This window comes from Nyctereutes procyonoides, unplaced genomic scaffold (assembly GCF_905146905.1).
Source record: "Nyctereutes procyonoides isolate TBG_1078 unplaced genomic scaffold, NYPRO_anot_genome, whole genome shotgun sequence".
Taxonomy (NCBI): domain Eukaryota; kingdom Metazoa; phylum Chordata; class Mammalia; order Carnivora; family Canidae; genus Nyctereutes; species Nyctereutes procyonoides.
Window position 1 is genome coordinate 22,951,317 of NW_026575024.1, and position 25,191 is coordinate 22,976,507.

Sequence of the window (25,191 nt, forward strand, 5' to 3'; positions counted from 1 at the left end):
GCAAACAAAAAGGAGAATCCAATGTATAAATACAGAGAACAACCTGATAGTTGCCAGAGGGGAGGGGCGTGGGCAAAGTGGGTGAAGGCAGGTAGGGGATATAGGTGGAAGCCTATATCTCCCACCTACAGGGGAAACCAGAGTCATGAGAATAACAGTGTAGGGGATTCAGTCAGTGATGCTGTAATAGCATCTGGTGACAGCAGCTACACTTGTGAGCAGAGCATAAGGTACAGAGACATTGAATCACTATACTGTACACCTGAAACTAATGTCACAATGTCTGTCAACTATCCTATAATTTTTTTAAAATCTTAAAAAATGGTAGTGAGGGTGCCTGGGTGGCTCAGTTGGTGTCTGCCTTCAGGTCATGATCCCAGGGTCCCAGGATGGAGTCCTGCATCAGGCTCCCTGCTCAACAAGGAGTCTGCTTCTCCCTCTATACCCCTCCACTCTGCTCGTAATCTCTTTCTCTCTTGTGCTGTCTCTCTCTCAAATAAATAAATAAGATCTTTTAAAAACTGTATATATTTTTAAAGTGGTAGTGAATATTCACTATATTCTGTTTTCCTTTTTTCTTTAGCATTTTATTATACTCCTATCACTTAACCCTCACAATGGCTTTCAAAGTGGGTGTTGTTGCATTCATTATGGAGAGGAGAACACTGAGGCCCCATAAGTACAGCAGCATAACACTTGCCAAAGGTCACATGGTCAGACAGGATTCAGAACAGGTCTGATTTCCACATAGAAGGAGTTAAATAGAAGAACTGAACAGGATATCCTGAGCCCACATTCTAAGGAGCCATATTCTACAGAGCCCTTCCTTTCAGCTCAGCTCATAGCTGCCATACCCCATCACCTGCCCAGAACCCCACAAAAGCCCATCTAGGGCCATGTGCCCTGCATCTCCACCCCAGCCCATCATTCCCTCCCAGCTCTAGCAGTGGGTCCTTGCTGCCTCCTCAGGTCTCCTAGCAACAAGATGTTGTGCCTTGCACTCTCTCAACCTCTGGGCTCTCCAGCTCAGGCCTGTCTCACTGAGGAGGCAGCAGCTGGCAACTCCTCTCACAGGGGTTATGGCATCCCTGTGTGGCTGGGGGGAGAGTGGGGGGAGGAGATGGAATTGGTCTGCATGGCCCCCACTCTAGGCCTGCTTCCAGCTCCACATTTGGGGCACTGGCTTTGGTTGCACTGTTCTTTTCATGAGCTTCTATCTGCTGACTAGGACATAAAAAAGAAGTGGGATCCTCGGCCTTGAATTCTAGTCAATTCCAGTTCACTTTTGTATTTTTAAAGTACGTACATGAAATCTTCCCACCAGAGAATTAATATTAAAAATATCAAAATAGAGACATTTGGGTGGCTCAGTCAGTTAAGCGTCAGACTCTGATTTCAGCTCAGGTCTTGATCTCAGAGTGGTGAGAGTGAGCCTCACATTGGACTCTATGCTCAGCATGGAGTCTGCTTGTCCTTCTCCCTCCCTCTCTGCCCCTTTCCCTGCATGCATGCTCTTTCTCTCAAATAAATAAAATCCTTTTTTAAAAAAAATAGCAATAATTAAAGTACTAGCAACAAAGCAGCTACTTTATCTTTACTCGATGCTCTAAATGAACTCTGAGAAGCAGGACCTAGTAGTCCCATTCTACAGATGAGGAAACTGAGATGTAACTTGCCTAAAACCACGTAGCTACTATTAATGGTCTACTGAGGTGGTACTGTGAATGAAGAAGTCTTGCCTCCCACGTTCATTGATAGTTGGGCTATGACTATGTACTGATAATTACCAAAGCTCAGCAATGGGCTCATAGAGGTTCACTATACTATTCTCCCTACTTTTCTGCCTGTTTGAAATTTTCCATAATAAAGTTAAAATCAAGAAGAAAGGACAACAGAAAGATGACTGATGAGCGTGTGAATTCTAAGTCTGGCTTGAACTTAGAAAACCCGTAAAATCATCCAAACTTAGAAATATGTTGCTCTGACAGTTTTGAAGGTCAGGAAAAGGCAAGCATACTGGAACTCACTTAGAAGCCTCTCTTTCTCCATCTTTCTATACAATTTTCTGCCTCTGCATTGTTGCTAGGAAACCAGCGAGCCAGGAGAATCCCAGTCTGGGGGGTTGGGCCCTCCGCCTTCCTTCGCTGCCTCTCTGGAGGCTGTGGTGCCCCTGCACCCAGAGCTGACCCCATTGGGCAGTCTCCTGGGGGTTCATGAGCTGTATGCTGGCTGAGATCCCGAAGTCCGCTGGGAGAGAGGTGAGTGTAAATCCAGAGAACAATGATTAAAAAGCAAAGTACGGGCCTCTCTCTGCAGGTCCCCAGCTCAAAAAAACTCCCCAGCAGTCAGAGGGCCTTTAATCAAGTCTCCGGAGAGAGTGAAACACACACAAGGCAGGAGAGTGACCAAGGGAGTGTGAATGAGAGAAACTACTCAACAGAGGCAGGAAGTGTGACAGGTGGGGAGAGGGCGGACACTGGGAGGCAGTACAGCATAATGGCAGTACAGACTCTGGCAGCAGGGCATCACCGAATCCGGCTCCAAGGCTTCCTATCTGGGAGATGTCTTCACCTCTCTGAGCCTTCATTCCTCAGCTGCAAATGGAGGACAATTCTACTACGATACAGAGCAGACATAAGGATTGAATAAGGCAATACAGGTCAAGTGTGTAAGCACACAATAAATAGTGGCTTAAAAAACTGCTAACCAGGGGCGCCTGGGTGGCTCAGCGGATTAAGCGTCTGACTCTTGATTTCACCTCAGGTCATGATCTCAGGGTCATGAGATCCAGGCCTATTTTGGGCCCCACACTGAGCATGGAGCTTGCTTGAGATTCTCTCTCTTCCTCTGCTTCTGCCTCTCTCTCTCTCTCTCTCTCTCTCTCTCTCTCTCCTCAATTCTTCCTCCCTCTCCTCTCACTCCCCCCCCCCCCGTGCATGCACTTTCTCTCTCTCTTTCAAATAAATAAATCAATCTTAAAAAAAAAAGTGTTAACCACATGATCCAGCAATTCTGGGATATACCCAAAAGATTTGCAAGCATGGTCTTGAAGAGATACTTGTACATCTGTGTTCATAGCAGCGTTATTCACAACCACCAAGAAGTAGAAGCAACACAAGAATCCAACAACAGATGAATGGATAAACAAAATGTGTCATACACATATGATGGAATATTATTCAGTCTGAAAAAGGAAGGAAATCCTGACACATGCAAGAACGTGGATGGACCTTCGAGACATTATGCTCAGTGAAATAAGCCAGACACAAAGAGACACATACTGTTTGATTCCATTTATAGGAGATGCATACAGTAGTCAAATTCACAGAGGCAGAAAGTGAAGTGCTGGTTACCAGGGGCTGGAGAGTTGCTGTTTAATGAGTACAGAGTTTCAGTTTTGTAAGGAAGAAGTTCTGGAGATGGATGTGGTGATGGTTGCCCAACAACAGGAATGTACTCAATGCAGCTGAACTGTACACTTAAAAATAGTTAAGATAATAAATTTATGTTATGTGTATTTTACCACAGTAAAAAAATAATAATAATTAAAAAAGAAAGTACCAGGCATAAAACCCAAAAACAGAGTAAGAGACTAAGAGACAAAGCTGAAGAGATAGGAAGAACTGGAAAAGTATGCAGAAACGGGGTGATCCAAAGAGGAGAAACACACTCCACATGCACACTCTTCCAAAGCCATGGAGCACAAATGGAGGACTTTCCAGCAAGGGCGTGCACTTCCAGGGTGCTCAGGGCCTGCTTCCTACCCTGAATTCTGCCCCCAAACAGGGGCTGTTCTCATAATCACTAAGAACAGGTCTATGAGAGAATCTGGCCCCACTCCTCCCCGCTGCCTGGAATCATTGGGGAAAAAGGGAAGGACGGAAGCCCAGAAGGAAGTGAAGAAAGGAATAACAGGTAGAGACAGCAAAGCAGCAGAGCAGCATGTGAAAAGGCCCTGAGGTACGAGCCATGTGTGGGAAGCACTCCAGGGTGGCAGGATGCTCAGGCACGTTGAGGGAAGTAGAAAGGAGAGAGGGGGGCAAATGGGGAAAGGCCTTTACTGACCAACCACCACATGCTAGACACTGTCCCACATCATCATCTTAATAATGTTTAAAGTCATCCTGACTGGCAGGTATTCATGTCCCCATTTTATGGAGAAAGAAATGAAAATTCAGATAGATAAAGTAACTTGCCCCAGGAAACACAGATGGTAAGCAGACAGTAGGGATTCAAAAACCAGCTAACTCCTAACTCCTGCTTATTTCTTCAGCCCCTGGGATATTAGTACAAAAGGCCAAGACCATGCGCTCTAGAGTCAGAATCCCAAATCCACACTATCCCTCACTAGCTGTTTGATCTGGAGAAAATTTCTTAACCTTCTGGGTGTCCATTTCCTCAGCTGTTGAGTGGGAATGAACATAGCACCTTTATCATATAGTTTTAAGAGAATTAAATGAATATCATACTGTGAGAAAAGTGCATTGTGCACAGTGAAAACATAAAGTAGCTTTTATTATTCATTATGCTTAGCCTTCTAGGTACTCCCCTACAGGCCCCCACAGGCCAACTTGCCACCACTGCTTGTCCCTGGCTGAGTCGAGTGCAGTCTTTGGAGCAAGGCATAGGCCAGACCCAGATCCTTGAGAGTGCTAAGACCTCAGGCAGGGCAGTAACCTTGCAGGAGCAGCAGAAACATCCTGGAAATGACCTCCTCCATGCTCTGGTTTCAACTCCATGGCCTAAGTAAGTTGTTCTGCAGATGCTCAGTGGGACATGGTCTAAGTAGCCTCCATACTCATGGAGTGACCATAATAGAAACCAGCAGGGCTGCCAAGTTACCTACCTACTGGCCTCCACCATGGGCTGACCCCTGCCCCTCAGCACCTTCTGGGATGAGGTGACCTGCAACACCAGGAAGGCCTTCAGAGACCCTCTAATTCCACCCCTCGTCACACAGATCAAACACCAAGGCTGGAGATAAGTGGGGATCTACTGGGGGTCACACTGTGAACCAGTGGGCAAAGCTAGAACACAACACTGGGCCATCTAACTCCCTGGTCATTCTGGTTTATTTTGCCATTCCTACACTTTGTCATGTTGAACACAAGTCTACATATTCAACTTTCAAGAGGTTTAGTCACTCTTGCCTAACTTATAGTCCCTATAAGCCTAACTCTGGGAGGTTGGCCTTCTGGGAAAGGCAAGAACTCTGGGGACAGGCAAACTGCATTCAAATCCCAGCTCCACCACATCTGTTGAATGGCCCTTCATTTGTTTATATAGAACATGGTAGAAATCGGCAGCTAAGAGGGTAGGTTATAGCACTTCCCAGAGGGTGAGCCACTCTACCAATCACTGTTTCAGTTTCCCCTTCTGTAAAGCCTGCCTCACATAGTCATGAGGACGAAATGAGAAAAATATAAAGGACCTGGTACAGTGCTTTCTATGCTGTAAGCACTCAATAAACAATGTCTATTGCTGGTACTATTATCTCTAATGCCAAGATCAGAGCATGCCGCCAAGAGGTAGCCAAAGGTACCTCAGTCTCAAAGCTCAAGCTTTCTCAGCTTCTCTCATGCAATCATGGGGTATTAAAACTGGCAAGGGCCCCATTTTACAGGCAACAGAGTTAAGAGTCAGAGGGAAATGACTTGCTCAAGGTCATGGAGCAAGTTAATGAGTTAAACTAGAACCCAGATCTCTTGATTCTTACTGACTTAATTTTTTTTAAAGATTATTTATTTATTTATTCATGAGAGACAGAAAGAGAGAGGCAGAGACTTAGGCAGAGGGAGAAACAGGCTCCTTGCAGGGGGCCCAATGTGGGACTCAATCCTGGACTCCAGGATCACGGCCTGCCGAAGGCAGACGCTTAACTGCTCAGCCACCCAGGTGTCCCTTACTGACTTAATTCTATTATCATGAGCTCTTACTGTCCAGGCAGCTGTGCCTGTGTGTGGATCTGCGGGGAAGAGACCACAGAACTGAGCAACCTTGCCATCATGGTGGACGCAGGTCAGAAGTAGGGTAGAGCTCCATGCTGGCAGACAAGGCCAGCTGGGCCAGCCGCCAAAGTAGCACCATAGGCACAGCTCGGGGCCCTCTCCTCAGCTACATAATAAAGTAATTATGGGATTAGGGATAAAATTAGTCACTTGTGTAATTAATTTGCTGAGAACCAGAAAAGAAAGGGCCTTTTTGAAGAGTTGTTCCTTGGCCCCTCCCATGAGTATTGCTGCAGAGGCACAGATGAGTGAACATACACACAAACACATATACACACAGCAGTGATGGCAACAGATGAACAGGGCTACTTGGCTTCCTGTGGTAGTTCCTCACCAATCCTAGGCCTGAAGGCAGGGGCTACATTCCATGTTTGCCTCATGGAACACTTCTGTCACAGCATCACAGGGTAGGCTGCCTTCCCTCAGAGCCCTCCATCACAGGGGATCTGGTGATATGGTCTCTTATGCCTCTCTCTAACCACAGCATAATTAGGCCTGGGTTCCCCTGGCCCTTCCTCCATCATAGAGGCTGGTGGTCCAGTTCCAACAGTACGTGGGGGTCCACCAATCCAGAGAGACTCCTGGTATTCATTAGTCACTGTGATAGACAGAATAATGGCCCCCCAACGAGGTCCATGTTCTAATCCCTAGAATCCGTGAGTATGTTACCTTGAATGGCAGAAGGGACTCTGCACATGTGATTAGGTTAAGAATTTGAATTTATATTATCCTGAATTATCCAAGTGGTCCCAATTATATCAATCATAAGGTCCTTATAAGTGAAAGAGGGAAGCAGGGGACTAAATGTTATAGAAGGAGGTGTGATGATGGAACCAGAGTTTGGAGTAATGCCATTGCTGGATAGAACCATGATCCAAGGAATGTGTGGCCTCTAGAAGGGGGAAAGGTCCAGGTACATGGTCTGCCCTAGAGCCTCCAGAAGGAGTGTAGCCATCAACACCTTGACTTTAGCCCCATGAAGCTCAATCTAGACTTCTGACCTCCAAGAATATAAAGTAATAAATCTGGGTTATTTTAAGACACTAAGCATGTGGTAATTTGTTACAACAGCAGTAGGAAAGAAACTAATATAGCCACCTAAGGAGTGACACTTGGAGCCCACCTTTGCCTCCAGGATTGAAGCCCTTGATGAAACTCTCTCCCCAAGGGTCAGCCAGGAGCATTCTTGGGGCCAACATGTACCCTGAATGCACTTCTAGAGATTAGGCTTGTATAGGGACCCCAAACTCTTACCCAGAGAAATATCTTTGGGGAAACAGCACCCCAGAAGAGGAGATAAAGGGAAATAGTTCTGGAAGGAAAGGGTAAGGCCCCACCTTACAGCTCCACTCCAGGAGCTCGGCCCCTCTAACACATTCTCCAACATAGGGACATCGGCCTCCATAAACCAGATCATCCCCAGCTTGGGTTCTGGCCTCAGCTTGGCCCAAGTCACTAGGTGGCTTCCTCTTTCTGAACCTCACCATTGTCATCACACCTTGTGAAATAGTCACTCTCATCATGCCCATTTTATGGCTGAGGAGATGGACTCAAGCAGGTGCAGAGGGGAGCCTGGTTTGAACCTAGGCTGCCTCACTCCACAGCCCTACCCTGGCTCCCTCTTAGTGTGAACAAGGGTAGACAGAGGATGGTCTGGAGCAGCCCCTCCACACAAGGAACAGGTTCTACAGACCTGAGGGGGTCAAAGCCAGCCTGCCTTTCTAATCTGGAAGCTGGGCTTTAAAGTGGCCCAGCAGCTGGGCAAGATTTACTGAGAGCCTACATGGTATCCACAGCACTTGATCCTGGATTCCCTTCCTGGCATCCCACCCTAACAGGCATCATCTAAAATACAGAACAAGCACTTCATGCAATGCTCATTGCAGTGTGATTCATAAGAGCAAAGACTGGAAACAATCTGAATGACCGGTAACAGGAAAAAGGGTGAATTGATCTTGTATCTGATGGAACTCTCTGGAATGACACAGAAGGCTGCTTTGCATATACCACTATATGAAACTTGCAGAACAGCCCCAAAGATACCCCAGGGAGGACTATGGCTACCTAAGAAAAGGGCAAAGGGAAAAAGTGGGAAGGAAACACACCAGACTCCCGACCATACTAAGGCGTCATTTTCTCCCTCTTCTTGTTTTTAAACATCTCCATGTTGTTACTTTCATTATTTAAAAAAGAAAGTCTTATTAAAAAAAAAAAAACAGTAGTAGGGGCACCTGGGTGGCTCAGTGGTTGAGTGCTGCCTTTGGCTCAGGTCATGATCCTGGGGTCCTGAGATCGAGTCCCACATCAAGCTCCCCACAGGGATCCTGCTTCTCCTTCTGCCTGTGTCTCTGCTTCTCTCTCTTTGTCTCTCATGAATAAATAAATTTTAAAAATCTTTTAAAAAAAAGAAAAGAAAACAGTAACCATGATGAAGCCCTGAGGAACCCACACCTGAGACACTGAGGAGAAAAGGGAGGACAGGAGAACAAGAGCTGGCCAGATAGACAGTGGCAAAGCTGGAAAGAAGGGTGTGGTGTTGTGGAGATGGAAGAAAGTGAAGGAGAGGGGATTCCTGGGGTCAGCATGGCCTGGGAGGCGCCGATGCCCAATGCTGGCCTCCCTGCCCCCAACTGCATTCACAACACAAGCCAGGAGTCAAGAAGGCTGTTGTCACTGATCCCCCTACGCTCCTCACTGAGGTGTCTCTGAGTGCTCCTACCATGACCAGTGTCCCCAGGGGCAACATTTCCAAAGCAAATCAAGCATCAAGAGAAGCAATGGTGTGCCAAACCCATGGCCATCCACTCCCATCCTAGCCAGGCAGAGCAGAGGAGGCCTCACATAGAAGAACCTGGTCAGGATTTTCCTGATCCGTAACCACTCACCAATTCTACCAACAGTGTTTCTACAGGAACCCACATCTCACACACACACACACACACACACACACACACACACACACACATCATACATATACATATTTGCTCCTTGGGACCTTCCTCAGCCTCTCTGACTCATCTGTTGCCTCCTGGATATAAGCAGACACATAAGCATACCTGAGTCACATACCTGTTCACACATCTTCCCTACCCCACCAGCTTGCTTCCTTCTCTTGAAAACCCCATTCTTCCCTCTCTCCACCTACTTCAGCATGGACCTCAGGTCAACCAGAGAACAGCAGGGAAGGTCCCCCAGCAATTCACATCTGGCTTCACTGTGCCATCCCTGCCTCCCTCCACATGTATGGCAGGCAGTGGCCAAGTCTGGGCTGCTGCTTCTAGAGCCCAGAGGTGGAGGGAGGCTGGGTCACAGAGCTAACAGCTAAACCACGATCTGAGGGCCAATGACCTAAGAAGCCACCTCTGACCCTCAATCTAGTGAGCCAACAAGGAGGAGGGCTGAGTCACTACCAGATGTCCCCCATTACACCCCCATTTAAGGCAACTGGCATCCCTGCCTTCTGCCCACAGCCTAAATGTATGGGCCATCCTCCCAGGCAGCCTGTGGTAATGAGCGTGGCTGGGCCAAGACAAGGCCAGTATCAATTAGGCCACCCCCTTTCCTGCTAGTGAGCTCAGCCTCTTTACTTTGCTCTGATTTCAGCTCATCTGAAAAATCCTCATTTGAGGTCCCTGGAGGATCTTAAAAGTGTTATTCAAACATTAGCTCTGACACATGGCCTCCCCCACTCAGACATCACCCGCCCCAGGCAACACTTTTTTCTTCCTGCTTTTTGGCACTGCCAGGAATGAGCAGCTTCTATGGTCTGCCATGTGGCACCACAGGTCCTGCCACTTCAAGCCCTCCAATCCTGACCTGCCCTGGCTCCCTGCCATTTTCAAGGGAGAAACAGGGGAAGGGGACTTGGTGCGTCCTGTATGGCAGACATGTGATTTTGTTCAATGTCTGTAACAACTCCCTGAAGTGGCATTATGATTCATGTGCCACAGATGCCAAAACTGAAGCTGGGCAGCCCTGCCAAGGTCACATAGCCAACACGTGGCTGAGGTAGGCCCAGAACCCAGGACTACTGAGCTCCAGGGCTCTCCCGATGGCCCTGCCCACCCCAGCCTGCCCTGTTCTGCACACTGCCCAGCCGCTCCCTGAGAAGAGATGGGGTATCCATCACTGGTTATCCCTAACCTATTACCCTGAGCCTGAGTCCAGGTGGAAGGAGCAACACAGGAGGGGCTGAAGGATTTAGGACCTCTAAGGAGAAGGTTGAGAGAACACAAAGTTCCTAGGAAGGAAAACAAACAAAACACAACAATGTGAAGAGCTATTTGCAACTCCCTTATTCTGACACGTGTCTAATATGAGCACCCACAAGAGGCGGCATCGTCAGGGGCTAGATGGGAGGACAAAAGGTCAAAAAGAAGAGGATGTGGGCTGCGTGGTCAGAGAATTCAGAATGGGAAGGACCAGAGGTTCAGCCCAATGCCTTTGTTTTTACAGGTAGGGAAACAGAGGCCCAGGGAGGGGAAGGGGCCCATCTAAGGCCAAGAGTGAGTCTGTGGCGTGCTAGGACTCAGATGCAGATCTTCTGACTCTTGCCTTAGCTTTCTAGGACCTAAAGAATGAAGGGCCTGGAGCGGATGCTCCCTGGGATACATGAATGAGCGAATGAACAAGAGAACCCATCACCTCTACAGCTGAGCGAGCAGAGCACAGAAACCTATGTGGTGCTTCCATGGGGACCCCACCTCGCTCTGGTTTCTCACCCCATGAAAGTGGAGGCAGGAGGAAGGCCCTTCCATTCACCAAAGCTGAAGCTCCAACCAGGAGCCAATCACAGCCCTGGAAGGAGGCAGAAACTTTGGTTCCCATGGCAATGCAGACAAAGGCCTCTCAGCACAGCTATCAGCTGGAGTAGGGATGTGGACTGCCTTCCACCCCATCCAGATAAGGTTCCCCTCTCCTTTTCTCATTAAGGAAGGAGTCAACCCAACTGTTCTGTTCTTACCCCCAACCTCCAGAGGCGTCTCTAGGCCCAGCTCAGATTGGAAGGGTGGAGACGGATGGGCGTCTGAGTTGGGGACTTCAGACGGTAGTTGAGTCTTGCCCAGTCGTGACTTTCTACCTTTCTACTTTTCTACTGCCACCAGGTGTGTGTCTCTGAGCTGGGATCGGGAGTGGGGGGGGGGGGGGGCGGGGGGGTGCCTATGTGCCTGTGTGTCAGTTCATGGCCCACATTCTCCTCTGAGAGGCAGTGCCAGCTGCAAAGCCACAGAACAGCCTGGAGCAGAAGGGTGGGCACCTGGCCCAGGCCCAGGCCCAGCTCTGGCATTAATTCACAACTGGACCCAAGCAGGTCTCCTCTGCCTTCTCCTGGGTCTCATTTTCCCCATCTATAAAGTGCAAGACCTAAGACCTATAGTTCTCTGGAACGACAGCCCCCAGTCCACACTCACCAAAAAAATAATGGGGAGAGGGGACAAGTCGGAGCTTACCTTTTGAAAGGTCACCTAGCCCTGGTCAAGGGACCTGGAATACACAACCTGTCCCACTAACTGGAATTGTCTCTTTCCACCTACTTTGAGGAAAATGAAGAAAATCACAAGAAAAGTGATGAGCCCTGGAAAAGAGCTTCCAAATATCCCCAGCCTTGGTCACCTACAGGCCCAGCCGCCCCATCCCTCACCCAGGCCCTAGCCCCACAGGGAGGAAGTGTATACAGTGTTTGAGCAAGCTCTCTTGTCACTAAGGGAGGGGTCACTCACTCAGAGATTTCAGAAACATTTCCCATACAGAGTCAGAAGGAAAAAAGAAATTTCTCAGGAAGTTTCACAAGTCCAAAAAAGTCAAAGTATTGACATCAAAACCCACACAGAAAAAAAAAAAAAAACCCCACACAGGTTCGCCATGCTTTCAGCTCTGTAATCCCTCAGTCACCCTATGGAGAAACCCTGCAGCCATCCAGGACGGGGCAGCCTTCCCTCACCTCCCACCCCCACCTCCATCAGGCCCTGTCCCCTGATCCGGCCCCTTGTCTCCAGGGCTACTTGCCCGAGTTTCTCAGTGCCAGCCACAGCCTGTCCACTGGTCTCCGGCCTCCAGCCTTGCCCCTTCAACCCCTCCTCCCACTGCCAGAAATCAGATCACTTCATTCCCAACCTGACACCCTGTAGTGGCTCTCATGGTCCCCCAGATAAAATTCCAGCTCCTGGCCCAATATACAAATGCTCAGGGGCGGGGCCCGCCTCTGCTCCACTTTCCTCTCCGGCCATCCCAACAGGGACAGTGAATTCCAGGCCCTCCAGGGCACCCTCCTATTTCATGTCTCTGCACCTTTTTCTGTGCGCTGGTGATTCCTGCTACCTCAAATGCCCTTTCTGAAGCCCCCACTGCAGACTGAAGATAACCTCTCTCTTTACTGAGTGCTCAGTACGTGCTAAGCCCTATGCATTCACTACTTCATTTACTGTCCCTAAGGCCTTAGAAGGTGGGCTCTGAATGCAGCCTGTTTACATCTGGAGAAACAAAATGAGATGTGTGGATGGGCAAGGAAGAAGTCACATGGTTGATAAAAGGAGGAGCCAGGATAGAAATCCAAGCATCTGACACCCCAGTCACCCCCCTCCCCTCCCAGGGACAGTACAATGATGGGCAATGTTGAATCAAAAACCACAGCATGTTCCCAACAGCACTGCTTCTGCTTCCATATGGGCCTTTGGGAATAGTTTGCCTCAGAGAGTGCTTCCAGAGAGGCCCCAGTCTGGTCCCTGAGTATGCCCCCAACCCAGCGCTCCCTGCCACCACCACACAGCATGAGCTCTGCAAGCACACCCAGTGTCTGAGCTCACACCACAGAAGTATTGCTCTATAGTTACACTTAATGACCCAGCAAGGACTCCCTGCAACGTCTTTTAGGAAGTCTAAACTCGGCCTAGCATCAGGGACCGCCAGAACCTGGTACCAGTTCATCTTCTCAACCTTGCCCACGTGCATATGTGCTCTAGCCACAACACACTGGGGGGTATTCACCTTCATTCAGCATGTTGGTTCACACTAAAGCCTGCTATTTATTGAGCACCTACTAAGGGCCATGCAGTAAGCCAGGTGCTCAACTAGCACTCTTGTGTCTCTACAACTCATTCACTCATCCAACAAATCCTTCCTGAATATCTACTATGTGCTATATAATGCAGAGTTAAGAGTGAACATGACATTGAAAATAAAAGACAAATGGTTACAAATTGTGCTCAGTGTAAGGAGGAGCCAAGAGGCAAAGGCAGAGAATAGTATAGAGGGGCAGGGGAGAGAGGTGTCTAAGAAAGCTGACTTGTAAAGTAGAAGGACCTAAGGCTGCCAAGAGCCATGGAAAGAGAATTCTAAGCAGAAGGAACAGCAGGTATAAAGGTCCTGAGGTATGGAAGAATTTGTTAAACAGAGAGAAGACTCCTGCAGCTGAACTAAATGAGCAGTGGGGACCTACATGACTAGAGGGGGAGGCAGCGACCAGCTTATTCAGGGCCCTGCAGACCATGGTAAGGAGCTGAGTTTATTCTAAGAGCAGGGGAAAGACACTGAGTGACAAGGTCTGATTTGTGTTTTACAAACATCACTTTGGCTGCCACTTGGAAAGGAGACTGGGGAATATAAATAATGTATGTAACTTATGCAAAGTAACTGGCATTGTGCTGGTTCAATAAATGTGAATTCCCTTTCCTTCTCTCTCCACCCTATCCCAGGCTGGAAATGTCCTCTTTAGATTCTATTCCTTCTTCTGATCTATATACATTGTCAGAATTTGAATTTTCTGAGGACATATGATCTAGATACTTTTTACTGTCAGATGCAGTCCAGCAAGAAGATGAATTTGCCTGGTGTCATACATTGGGGCTGTGGTGGTGGAAGGCAGAGGGCCTGCTCTTTCCCCCTGAACCAGATACTGAGTTGATCTGGAGGTCAGGAGGAAGCAGAGGCAGCAAATGCTGAGGCTTCGCCCTGAGTTCTTGTTCTCCCCACCTTATCATGGAGCCGCTCAGAAAGCCTGGTTCTCAGGCAATTCCAGGCTCAGAATAAGGGGAAGGGGGCTTGAACCAGCTTCACCTCTAGGTACCTCTCTTTCTGCTTAAGCCAGACAAGCGCAGACCAGAAAGCCCTTCTAATGGAGCCTGGATACTTGTGAGGATGTTAGCTGATCCCATCACCACTCCCAGGAAGCAAGCAACGGTCATGGCCCTCATCTTACCCGTTCAGAACCTGAGGAGTCGGGTGTACTCTAACTTGCCCAGGGATGGAGACAAAACGGTAGAGCAGAGCTTTAAAGGGAATCATAGTATGTGGCTACATGAGGATTGAAGAGCCCAAAGCCCCATTGTACAGATGGAGACACTGAGGTCCAGTAAGGGATTGGCCCATGGTCACATGCTGAGGAGGAGTTCCAAGCTTCTGCTTTCCAGCTCCTCATGCATGTCCCTGAGAAAGGTGGGAAAGAGGACAGAGGGGACGGTGGGGGGTCAAGGACAGGGCAACTCAGCCTCCTCTGGCTTGTGCCCTGCCCGAGCTCCCACATTTCCCACAGCTCGTGGGTGTGGCAAAACCTGCCAAACCAGTCCCCATGCCAGGGCCAAGTGGCAGAGCAGCCCAGAGCTGCAGGGCTTTGGGTGGGTAGGCTACGGACACCAAGATCGGGGGTGGGGGGGCAGGGAGGATGAGGACAGACTCCTCCTCAGTCTGCAAGCTGGGCCACATGGGCACTGCCCCAGGGCCAGGATGGGTGCTCACAGCTGAAGCACTCTGTCACCTAGCATCAGGCACAGCCAGGACTCACCAGGCCTCCTATCCCCAACAGGCACGAGGACTGCCCTGTTTCCCTTCCTCCTCTGGAAACTCAACATGTCAGTTGTCAGTGCCACCAGGGAAGAGGTCCTGGAATTTATCTGAGAAACACAGCAGGAGGCAGGGAAATGTGATAAAAGTGATATCGCAGCTACCAAGATGGAGTCCTGCCACCCTATGACTTGCCAGGTACACACAGGCTCTACCCTTTGTCCTCCCCAAAGGCAATGACCCAAATCTAGCTGAGCCCAGGATGCGACTATGGGGACTGGGGATCAGGAGAGCTGTGTTCTCACATAGTTCTGTGATGCCCAGTGTAGACCCAGGAAAACCTGTCCTTCTCGGGCTTTAGTTTCACCAGCCTTCCTGTGGAGGTGCTAGGTCAGCTCCGTGGTTTCAGGAGACTTTGAGGTTTTCTCTCACCCCATCTCCACCCCATCTCACACTTCCTTCTGCCCAAAGGAAAGCCTAAGAGTGCACACCCACCAGCGTGCCCAGCCCCTACTAGTCAGGGCTGGGCTGGCCTCTGTGTCAGGGGCTGCCTTGCTGGGGAGGCTAGGCCCACAGGACAATGAGCAAATTCTCAGGCCAAACTGAGTGGGAGCTGATGATGCTACCAACTTTTTCCAGGTGCTCAGAGACCCATTCAGAAACCATTCCTGAGGCCTGTAAGATCCAGGAACCAACGCTAGGGCAGAAAGCGATCCTGGCATCAGCCTAGGCTCCTGTGAGCATGGGACACATGAGCCAGGCAGGTGCTCCAAAATGTCAGAGACTATTCTCAAATCTCAAGTAATCCCCTCCTTTGGTAGCTAGGGAGGAAAAGTCCCAGAGAGAGGCAGGGACAGCTCTAAGGTCACACAGCAAGGCACAGCAGAGGAGGAACCACTAACTAGAACCGACTCCCAGCCCAGGCCACATCCCACAGCAGAGGCGTTTTTCCAAATTCAAAATCATGCACCCCACACGCTCACCACCCCTTAGGAGCTGCCAGAGACTGGTAAGAAGTCTGCTGTTCAACACCGAACATGCGTTTGTCTGCTGTGCTCACCTCTGCACCCTGGCACATGCAGGGTCTGGCAGGAACTCAGTGACAACTAGGTGATTAAATCAAGACTCATTGGAGGGATGATTGGAGGTATCACCTACCTTGAGGCCCAAGCACCGGGGTGGGGGTGGGGGGAGCAGGACATGGTCGAGAGAAAGGATGAATCTGGCTTTTCAGGGCTCAGGATGCAGACACGCCATACAGAAAAGGCAGGGACGCTGTTGGCACAGAGCTCTAGAAATCCTAGGCCCAAAGGTGAGAAACAAGTTGTACACCACTCACACCACGGCACCTCTAGGCCTGTGTGTGTATGTTTCTGTGACTTGACAAGGCCCCTGAGCCTGTCCCTCTGTCATTTATTCCATCAGTCACCCATTCTACAAAAGTTCTGGCACAACCATCAAGGTGAGTAATAATTGCCACCACCACCCCCACTCCACTTCCCTGTCAGGGCTGCCAGGCCCAAAGGCTGAACCCCCTACACCTCTGGCCAGGAGCTGGGCTCCCTGGAGAGCCAAGCTGAAGTTGTGGCAAGCCATTTGCTCTCTTACTTAAGACCCACGACTGCGTTTGTCAAACGAAGATGGCCACTGCCTTCCTGCCTCCACTCAGAAGTGCTCTGAAGGCTACATACAAGTGGTGGATGTGAATGTGCTTTGTAAACGGTAAAGTGCCAAAACAACAGAAGATTTTTAGTAACAATAACACTGCCATCACCAGCCTCCCTGGCCCCACAGAATCCCAATCTCTAAACGGCAACTACCAGCATCACTATAGTTATCAAGGACACAGTAACACCCACCAGTTATGAAGCACTCAACTGTGTGCCAGGCTTGGTGCTATCCACATGGCCTGCATGCTCTCGTCTTAGTTCCGTGACCTCCTAAGTAAGCACCATTGCTGTTTCCATTTTACAGATGATAAGACTGAGGCTTAGAGAAATGAAGCATATCATTCGAATTCACACAGGAGGTGGCAGCGCGGGGGTCTGCCCTCAAGTGTGTCTGAGTCTGGAGCTCGAGCTCCTTTCGGCTTCATCCCATTCCACTGCCTGTGTGAGAGCACGTCACCCTTGTAAAAACGACTCCCCATCTGCCAAAGCCTGCCATGGCCCCGAAGGGATGTGGTCACGTCACTGACCTTTGTAGCAGTAACCCTGAAGGTAGACAGGACCGGCTAATTTTGTTGTCTCTGTTTGACAAATGAGGCAAATGAGCCCCGAGGAAAACTTGGCAACCACATGACTTAACTCATTGGCTACCGAATACCAGAAATAAAAAGGACTGTAGCGAAAGGATCCTGACAGGGAAACTGAGAAAGGGATGTGCCCGGGTCATTTGTTCAGATCTTTCCTGAGACCTTCTCAGGAACACACATAGGATGAAAGCAGCATATGATATTCTAGTTTTGTTTGTTTAAGATTTTATTTATTTATTCATGAGAGACACAGAGAGAGAGGCAGAGACACAGGCAGAGGGAGAAGCAGGCTCCATGCACTGGGAGCCCGATGTGGGATTCGATCCCGGGTCTCCAGGATGGCGCCCTGGGCCAAAGGCAGACGCTCAGCCACTGAGCCACCCAGGTGCCCCTGCTACTCTAATTTTAAAACGCTATCCCTACACCAAGTGCTGTCCTAGTCTGAGTCTTCGTTTCCCCAGGCACAAAATGAGAAACTAACCTTGGTCAGCAACAAGTTCTAGAGGCCAACACGGCTTCTGTGAGGCCCGGGAGGCCAGTCTCAGAGCCTCTGCTCCCTGCCACCCCCCAACTCTATTCACAGAGTTGTGCAGCTATCACCACTATCCAATTGCAGAATCCCAGTTATTCTTACCAAGTACTGAGCTGCAGCCCCCAGTGCTCCTTAGGAACCCAGGGCTCTCCTTGGTTTGGGCCAGACAGCACTTTTCTAGGAAAGCCCAGGGCGCCCCTAGCACAAATTTCTCTGGGGGCAGAAATAGAGCAATAAGTAAACATTTAATGGACGCTGTGTTTCACTTGGTGAAACAAAGTTGTGGGTTTGCTGGGAAAGGGGCCCAACACACCCACCCAGTCCAAGCTTTTCCCCTTACCCCCACTTCCCTCACTAGCTGTCCTGAATGCAACCATTGTGCTGACCCTGGCCTCAGTTTCCCCATCCCCTCCCTGAGCAGCAGGCTGAAACACATGCTTCCAACATCCCACAGAGGGGGGATCCTCCCCAACAAATGGCAAATCTCATCCACCTTGTGGGAAGAAAAAGGCCAGCCTGTTAGGTCAGCCAAGACTGGCCAGAGCAGTAGGTTAAGACTGGTTGGCAAGCTCTCAGATCCAGAACTGATGAGTAGAACTTTATTCCACAGGCCTTAAGAAGCTTGGAAGGCTTGAACTGGAGTCATAACCCCCATATACCAGGCTGAACCAAAGATGGAGTGTCAGCAGCTGTCCTAACAACCATCGGCACTGGGCAGTGAGAGATCAGGATTCCCAGACATTGGCTTCTCTCTTGTAGCCCCACTCTGCCTCTCATTAGTTGTGTGGCCTTGGAGAAGTCACTTAACTTCTCTGAGCCTCCACTAACCCTCCCACAAAAGGGATAATTATACCTTTGATACCTTACCTCTCAGGATTACGGGGGAAATAATCTGATGAGATGAAAAGCCCTTTGTAGGAAAAATATAAGGGACTTTGATTCTAGTCCAGGGTGAGCCAGGTGGTAAGGGCTGGGAGGATGAAAAACCCTCCAATGAAAGAACTCCTCTGCCCTTCCCTACCTCTTTTCCCTCCATAGAAATGCTGGAAGTCCTCCAAGAAGGGCTGGAAAAATCCAGAGATCCCAGAGAAAACAAGGGTCACAGAAGGAATGCTGGACATCTGGGTCTTGTCTGGACAATACTTGCGAAGCCTGGGCCCCCCAGAGACAGCCCCTCTAGCTCTCAGGCAGCAAGCCACAGGGGAAGGATCTGTATCCACACGGGACAGGACGGGATGGAGGCTGGGGAGCCTCTAGGGTAGGCAGAGTAAGCAATGGGGAGGCAGGAGGGGTGGGGGGAGGAGGCTGTTCTCCTGCTGAGTCTCCCACACTTTCTCCCCTCCTACAGGAGACAATGGCAGAGCCACCTTCATGTGACAACTGCACTTTCTCCGAACCTCAGCTTCCTCATGTGTAACGAGGGTGATGCATAGAGTCCAGCTGGATAAATGTGACTGCCGTTCTTCCAACCTTTGAAACCAAGGAGGCTCCCAGAGCCAACAACACACTCTTTCCCCAGTTGTTAGTTGCTTGAAGAAAAATCTGAGGGCACTTCCAGGACAGAGCCCAGGCTCTGAGGGCACTGGGCACTACCTGCTTTCTGCCAAGGAGGAGGAGACTAGCTGAGCATGGGCAGGAGGAACGGGGCTGCTCTGTAGGTTGGAGGTGCAGGCTCTAGCCTGCTGCCTGGGGACGAGATGGGCAATCCCACCATCCGCTGAGGCTGATAGAAGCCATCCTGCTTCCTTGAGCTCTGTGCTGTTTGGAGGAGAGGCTGAACCCTGGGCAGTGGAGTACAGTGGGCACCTTCCCCACCCTCTGCCACCAGGAGGGAGTGAACAAAGGATGAACACCTGTTAGTGCCCAAGTAGGAGAGAAGGTAAAGGTACTGGGCTCCTGTGCACAGCTGGAGATAATCAAACCTCTTCAGGTCTCTGAAGAGAAGAGTATGGAAGGGGGAGGGCTCCCTCTCTGAAGCCTGAAAGACAGCTGGCCACCCTCCTCCCCTCGCTCTAGCTCTGGTCAAACTGAACTGCTCCTGCTTCTCCCATCCATGCCTCTCCTCAGGCAGCTCCCTCCTCCCGGAGAGACTTCCCAGCCACATCCAACCCATCAAGGCCTAGGTAAAATGTCCCCTCTTCCAGGAAGCACATTTTGACTGCCATGCCCAGGCTGCTCCCCTTCCCCTGAACTCTCCCTCTGAGCATCAGGTGTACCTTTCCTGTCCCTCACCAGTGACAATTTGTACTGTTGACTACATCACAGCCACACCTCCACAGGTGTATTTCCCCTCTGGGGGACACAGATGATGGTAGTGGCTCCTAGCACAGGCTTTGGAGCTAGGCAGGCCTGAACTCAAACACCAGGTTTTGCCATTTATTAGACATCTACCCGTGGGAAAGTCACTTATCTGTCTGTGCCTCAGTCTTTTCTGGAAAATGGGTGCAATAGTAGTACCTACCCCATAGGGTTGTTGTTGCAATTAAATGAAATAACGCACACTACGGATTCAGCAGAGTCCGGCACCAAGCAAGAGCTTAATAATGGAACTTTTTTGCTCCACTGACCTTTCAGGAGGCTCACAGATGATTGTTCTGTACATCTGTCACAGAGCCACAAGCTGGATGGATGGATACATGGATTTCTACGGAGGCAGATCTGCAAAGAGCATACAGAAGCCCTTTCCCCCAGGCTGAACAGTGGAACCTGGGAGGGGCTGCCTCTGCAGGTCACGAGCTCCACGTTGCAGAGCAGCATGCCAGCAGATATGGGATGGCCACTCGAACTGCTGACCAGAGGCAACAAATGTGGTGGTAGAAATGGGCTCCTGGCCTCTTCTCATTCAGCATGTGACCTCGGCCTCTCATTAACTGTGCCTTGGTTCCCCATCCATACAATCGGGATAGTAACAGTACCCACCTAAGAGACATGGATGGGTACAATTTAGTGAGGATTAAATTAAATAATACCCATAAGGCAATAGAACATACTCAGCACGGGGAGAGTAATTCAATAAATATGACCTGTTATTATCATCATTGATATTTGCATTACGATCACTGCAGAGAAGAGTTAGAGCCCCTTGTGGGCCTATGAACTGTTCACTGTCTTATAACCCAGGACTCCACTAATATCCTAGGGTACTCTCATGGCTCTGTGTGCCCGGCAGGCTTCACTCCCCTTCTGGTTACAGCCCAGCCCCCTCATTAGCTACATAGATAGTAGACAAATGACCAAGGCATGGCCACTCAGAATGTCCCTATCCCCAAGCAACAATGACTGTCCCAGTTAAAGCCCTTCCCTTGGATTGATACATAGATCCTAAAAGAAAAAATAGTTCCTTTTTTCTGTTTGGGTTGCTAAGCTGGACAGATAGTTCCTAATAAGAGCAGGAAGGAGACACAGCAGTGGTTAAGAGAGAGATGGAGAGTCCACTTGACTCCTCATCCTTCAATTCCATGAACTGCTCCAGGATTTGTTAGAGTCCTTTTCTGGTTTAACCCACTTTGAGTTGAGTTTTTGTCACTTTAAGAAAAACCATGCCTAATTGTACAGGCCCTGATCTGGGTAAGGTGTAGGCTTACCTTAGGCTTAGGTGTGGGCAGGACAGAAGGAAGTATTATAATTGCTCCTGGACAGTCTGGCATAATCTCTATCATCTGGGCTGCAAGGGACTGTCTACAAAGCATGTTCTCAAGAATCATCCTGATCCAGTGGTCTTTAAACATTGCTTCCTGGAGCCCTGAGAATCTACAGAGGGAATCTGCACCTCTCAAAATACTCATGGAACAAGGGCTGTAAGGAGGGCAGCAAGATTCTGGGTAAACTGCCACTAATTCAACCATAACAGTTTTGCTACAAAAACTATGTAGTGGAATTCTGCTACCCCAAATGATTGGAAATACGCTATTCTAACTGACTATCAGAAGAGCACTAAGGAGCCAGGGCTGATGTGTCCATCCGTATTGTTCAGAAGAGAAATGAGACCCAGTTCTAGACATGCACATGATTCCCAGTGCTTCAGGCTCCCTGTGAAAATCTATTGCTTCTCACATTTTCTGTCTCCTCCAGTAAACCGATGGTGCTTAATACCTAGAGTCTCATCTTTCTTGGCTCTAACCCCTACAGAGCTGCCTACTTCTGAACCTGGCTCCTTAGGGGGCTTCCAGAAGCTTGAGGAACTTGGAGAATAAATGTGAGCCAACCTCCACCTCCCTGCACCATGCCCACATGCCCCCTCACACACCGCATGCACACATACACACTTAGTTCCCCCTCTTCCTAACAATTTGCCCAAATGTCAGGGAAACACCAGCAGGCCCCCTCCTGGGAACTCCTAATCCACCTCCTCTATCCTGGCTAGGCTGTGGCTGTGGACAGAGGATTCCTTGTTCCCGGTGCTTCCTGCCCAGAGATCTCCATGGGCCCCATGTGCTGGCAGGAAAAAGCCAAATCATTCCTTTTAACTGGAGGTAAAGCCACCCCTTACCCCCACCACCCCCAGAGCAACAGGCTCCCAGCTCTGCTTGGCATTTACTCTACCTGCCCCAGCTGGCTCCATCCCGCCTCATCCCCATAATCCCTGTTCCCTAGACACACACACACACACACGCGCATGTACACACACAGGCATGCACACACACAGCCGCACATATGCACAGCCGCTCACACACACAGGCATGTGTGCACACACACACATGCACAGAGTCCCTTGGGGTACAGAGGTACCTCCAATCTAGTCAAAAACAAAACCCAGAGGATTCTGGAAAGACAACATCACAAACCTGGGCACCACAGTTGGGCCTTACTAATAACCCACAATGATATTTGCATATTATTTCACAATTTCCCAATCAGTATAACTTCATTGGCTTGGCTCACTCTGCCCTCACCCTGTCAGAGCCATAGAACCTCCGAGCTGTAAAAGGGTTTTGACACATCCCATGCTGGTGGTTTGCAAATCATCTTGTGCAGAGCCAAGGAAGGATTCCCTGTCATTATCTGGAGGCTGCTGGGGGCTGAAGAATCAGCTAGTTAGAGTCCCTCACACCTACCCCAGCTTCAACAGCACTGCAACCCCTCTGGCTATTTTGTACATTGAGATTCTTTGAGGTTCATTTGGAAAGGGGATTTTCCTGCTGGATGGTGTGAAAACAACTCATTTACTCTGACCCCACCTTCCCCCACTCCCTGCCCCGACAGTGTATATAGATATGATCCTGAGACTAACGCAAAGAACGGAAGCCACCCACAGTCACTCAGTAGTCAGTGGCAGAATCAGAATGAAAACACTCTCTCCTGAACCTAGGGTACACCGGGGAGTGGTCAAGCAAAATAAAACAAGGCAGCTCTGCAGGGTCAGCAGATCCAATTTCCAGGTCCAAAGCCATCATCACCAGCCACAGTGGCACAGACAAGAGATATAGGCAAAGCACACTGTCTAAGGCAGATGTGCTCAATGAACATGCATTTTAATCCCTACCTCAAAATAAGCCCAAACCGGAGAGGACCCTCAACACTGCCCTACTTTTGAAACCTGCCAGAAATCTGTGGCCTAGACAAACCTTCATGCCTCCCGGCTGTAAGACATATCAAAATAGGGATCCCTGGGCGGCGCAGCGGTTTGGCGCCTGCCTTTGGCTCAGGGCGCGATCCTGGAGACCCAGGATCGAATCCCATATCGGGCTCCCGGTGCATGGAGCCTGCTTCTCCCTCTGCTTGTGTCTCTGTCTCTCTCTCTCTCTGTGTGTGTGTGAATATCATAAATAAATAAATTAAAAAAAAAAAAGACATATCAAAATAGAGAGCCCAAGGGCCCAGAAGGCCCACTGTTCCAACCCAAGCACTGGAAGGAGAACTAGGACCACTTACCCTCCTCCATCCATACCATCCATACCCCCCGCTGGGGGGAAAGAACAGCTATCAGCCACCTGCAAGGCAGAAACCGTGTGAGCTCCTCTGGAGCCAACCAGAGTTCGCATCCGGGCAAGGAGCTGGAAACCGAGAGGCTAGCATTTAGCTGCCTGAGGAAACTTAGGGAAGTTGCTGAACCTGTTAAACAGAAAGGCCTGTATGACTCCACAGCAAAGCAAAAGGGAAAGGAACACTTTTGAAGCTGGAGCCTCCGGGGGAGGGGGGCGGGGGGGGGTGCCCAGCCCGCTGAGGGAAAGAGTTCCATCTGAATTCTAAGAGCAGTGGGGAATCACTGATGCGCAGGGTAGAGAACAGACGGGAAATGGGCAAGAGGAGCTCTTTTTTTTTTTAAGATTTTTTTTTTAAGATTTTATTTATTTATTCATGAGAGACACACACAGAGAGAGAGAGAGAGAGAGAGAGGCAGAGACACAGGCAGAGGGAGAAGCAGGCTCCATGCAGGGAACCCGATGTGGGACTCAATCCCAGGTCTCCAGGATCACACCCTGGACTGAAGGCAGCACTAAACCGCTGAGCCACCCGGGGCTGCCCAAGAGGTGCTCTTGACATACATATTAGGGGTTCCCAGGGCCCAGCCCAGGGGTGGTCATGGTAGAGCTAGAGAGAAGTAGATGGATTCGAGAGATCCTTAACAGGTGGTACCTGAAAGATTCAGTGAGGGACTGGATATGGGGGGATAAGGGAATGCAGAGGCCTGCCGACCCCTCAGACACCGCCTTCCAGGTCAGTCCGGGTGGTCTCCAGCACCCAGGGAAAAAAAACATACCCATTGCTCTCTCAATCTGGCCTCTCCCTGCCTCAGTTTCCCCACCTGTAAAATAAATACGGTTGGACTCCATGGTCCCCATGTTCCTTTTAGCCTTAACATTCCGTTCGGGTTTAATTTGTTCATGGACAATTTAAGGCTTAACTTCAGCTCCAGCCTTGTATGCAACGGGGCAGGAGTATTGGGAGGAGAAACCTCAGGTCCCCTGGATTCAGGACGGTACATCTCCAGGTGGGACAAGATGCCTCCACTTCACATGAAACCCAAGAATCAGGTAAAGAGGAAAGCCACTTGGACTGAGGGTGGGCTAGCAGGAGCAAAAGCTGCGAGCCCCACTGCCTGCTCTCTGACTTGGCATGGGCCTCAGGACACTGCCACTCCAGCTATGACATCAGTCACCCAGTGGCTGACACCCTGCTTCCCCATCCACTGTTCTCCAGCCCCCGGGGGTTAACAAGAGGAGGCCAGGTAAAATGAGCCTACCTAGGGAGATATGCAGACAGTGGGTAGAGGTTTGGGAGTCACACAGACCTGGTTTGAATTCCAGCTCCACCTTTCTCTCTCTCATTCTGAGGCCTGGGGCAAGTCACTGCACTGCTCTTAGGCTTGGTCTCCTCATGTGGGAAATGGGAGTAACAGTGTTTGCTTCCAGGGCTGACAGGAGGATTCAGTGAGATGGGACGTGAGAGGCTCAGCACAATGCCTTGTAACAACGATCACGGAGGTAGCAGATGGAAACTGAGACCCAGAAAGCGAAATGACTCACTGGAGACCCTTATATCGAACCAGTACAGGGGTGAGACCCAGAGCCCACATTTGAAACCTAATGGTTTCCTGCTTCTCAGATGAGGAAGTTGAGATTCAGATATTACAAGTGACTTGACCAAGGCCATAGAGAGAATTAATGGTAGAAGAGGGATTT

The 25,191-nt window shown here is 49.7% G+C and overlaps 1 protein-coding gene across 4 annotated transcripts in view; it reads right to left on the reverse strand.

Annotated features, from left to right (window-relative positions):
* Window positions 1–25,191, reverse strand: part of EPB41L1 (erythrocyte membrane protein band 4.1 like 1) — a 124,071-nt gene that overhangs the window by 84,335 nt on the left and 14,545 nt on the right. Inside the window, exon 1 of one of the 4 annotated variants that reach the window (XM_055300643.1) lies at window positions 23,441–23,551. The exons of the other annotated variants lie outside the window; for them this stretch is intronic. Coding sequence (XP_055156618.1) covers window positions 23,441–23,459 — 19 coding nt within the window. The 5' untranslated portion in view covers window positions 23,460–23,551. Of the gene's footprint in view, window positions 1–23,440; window positions 23,552–25,191 lie in introns of those variants that run through there. 4 annotated transcript variants of the gene reach the window in all.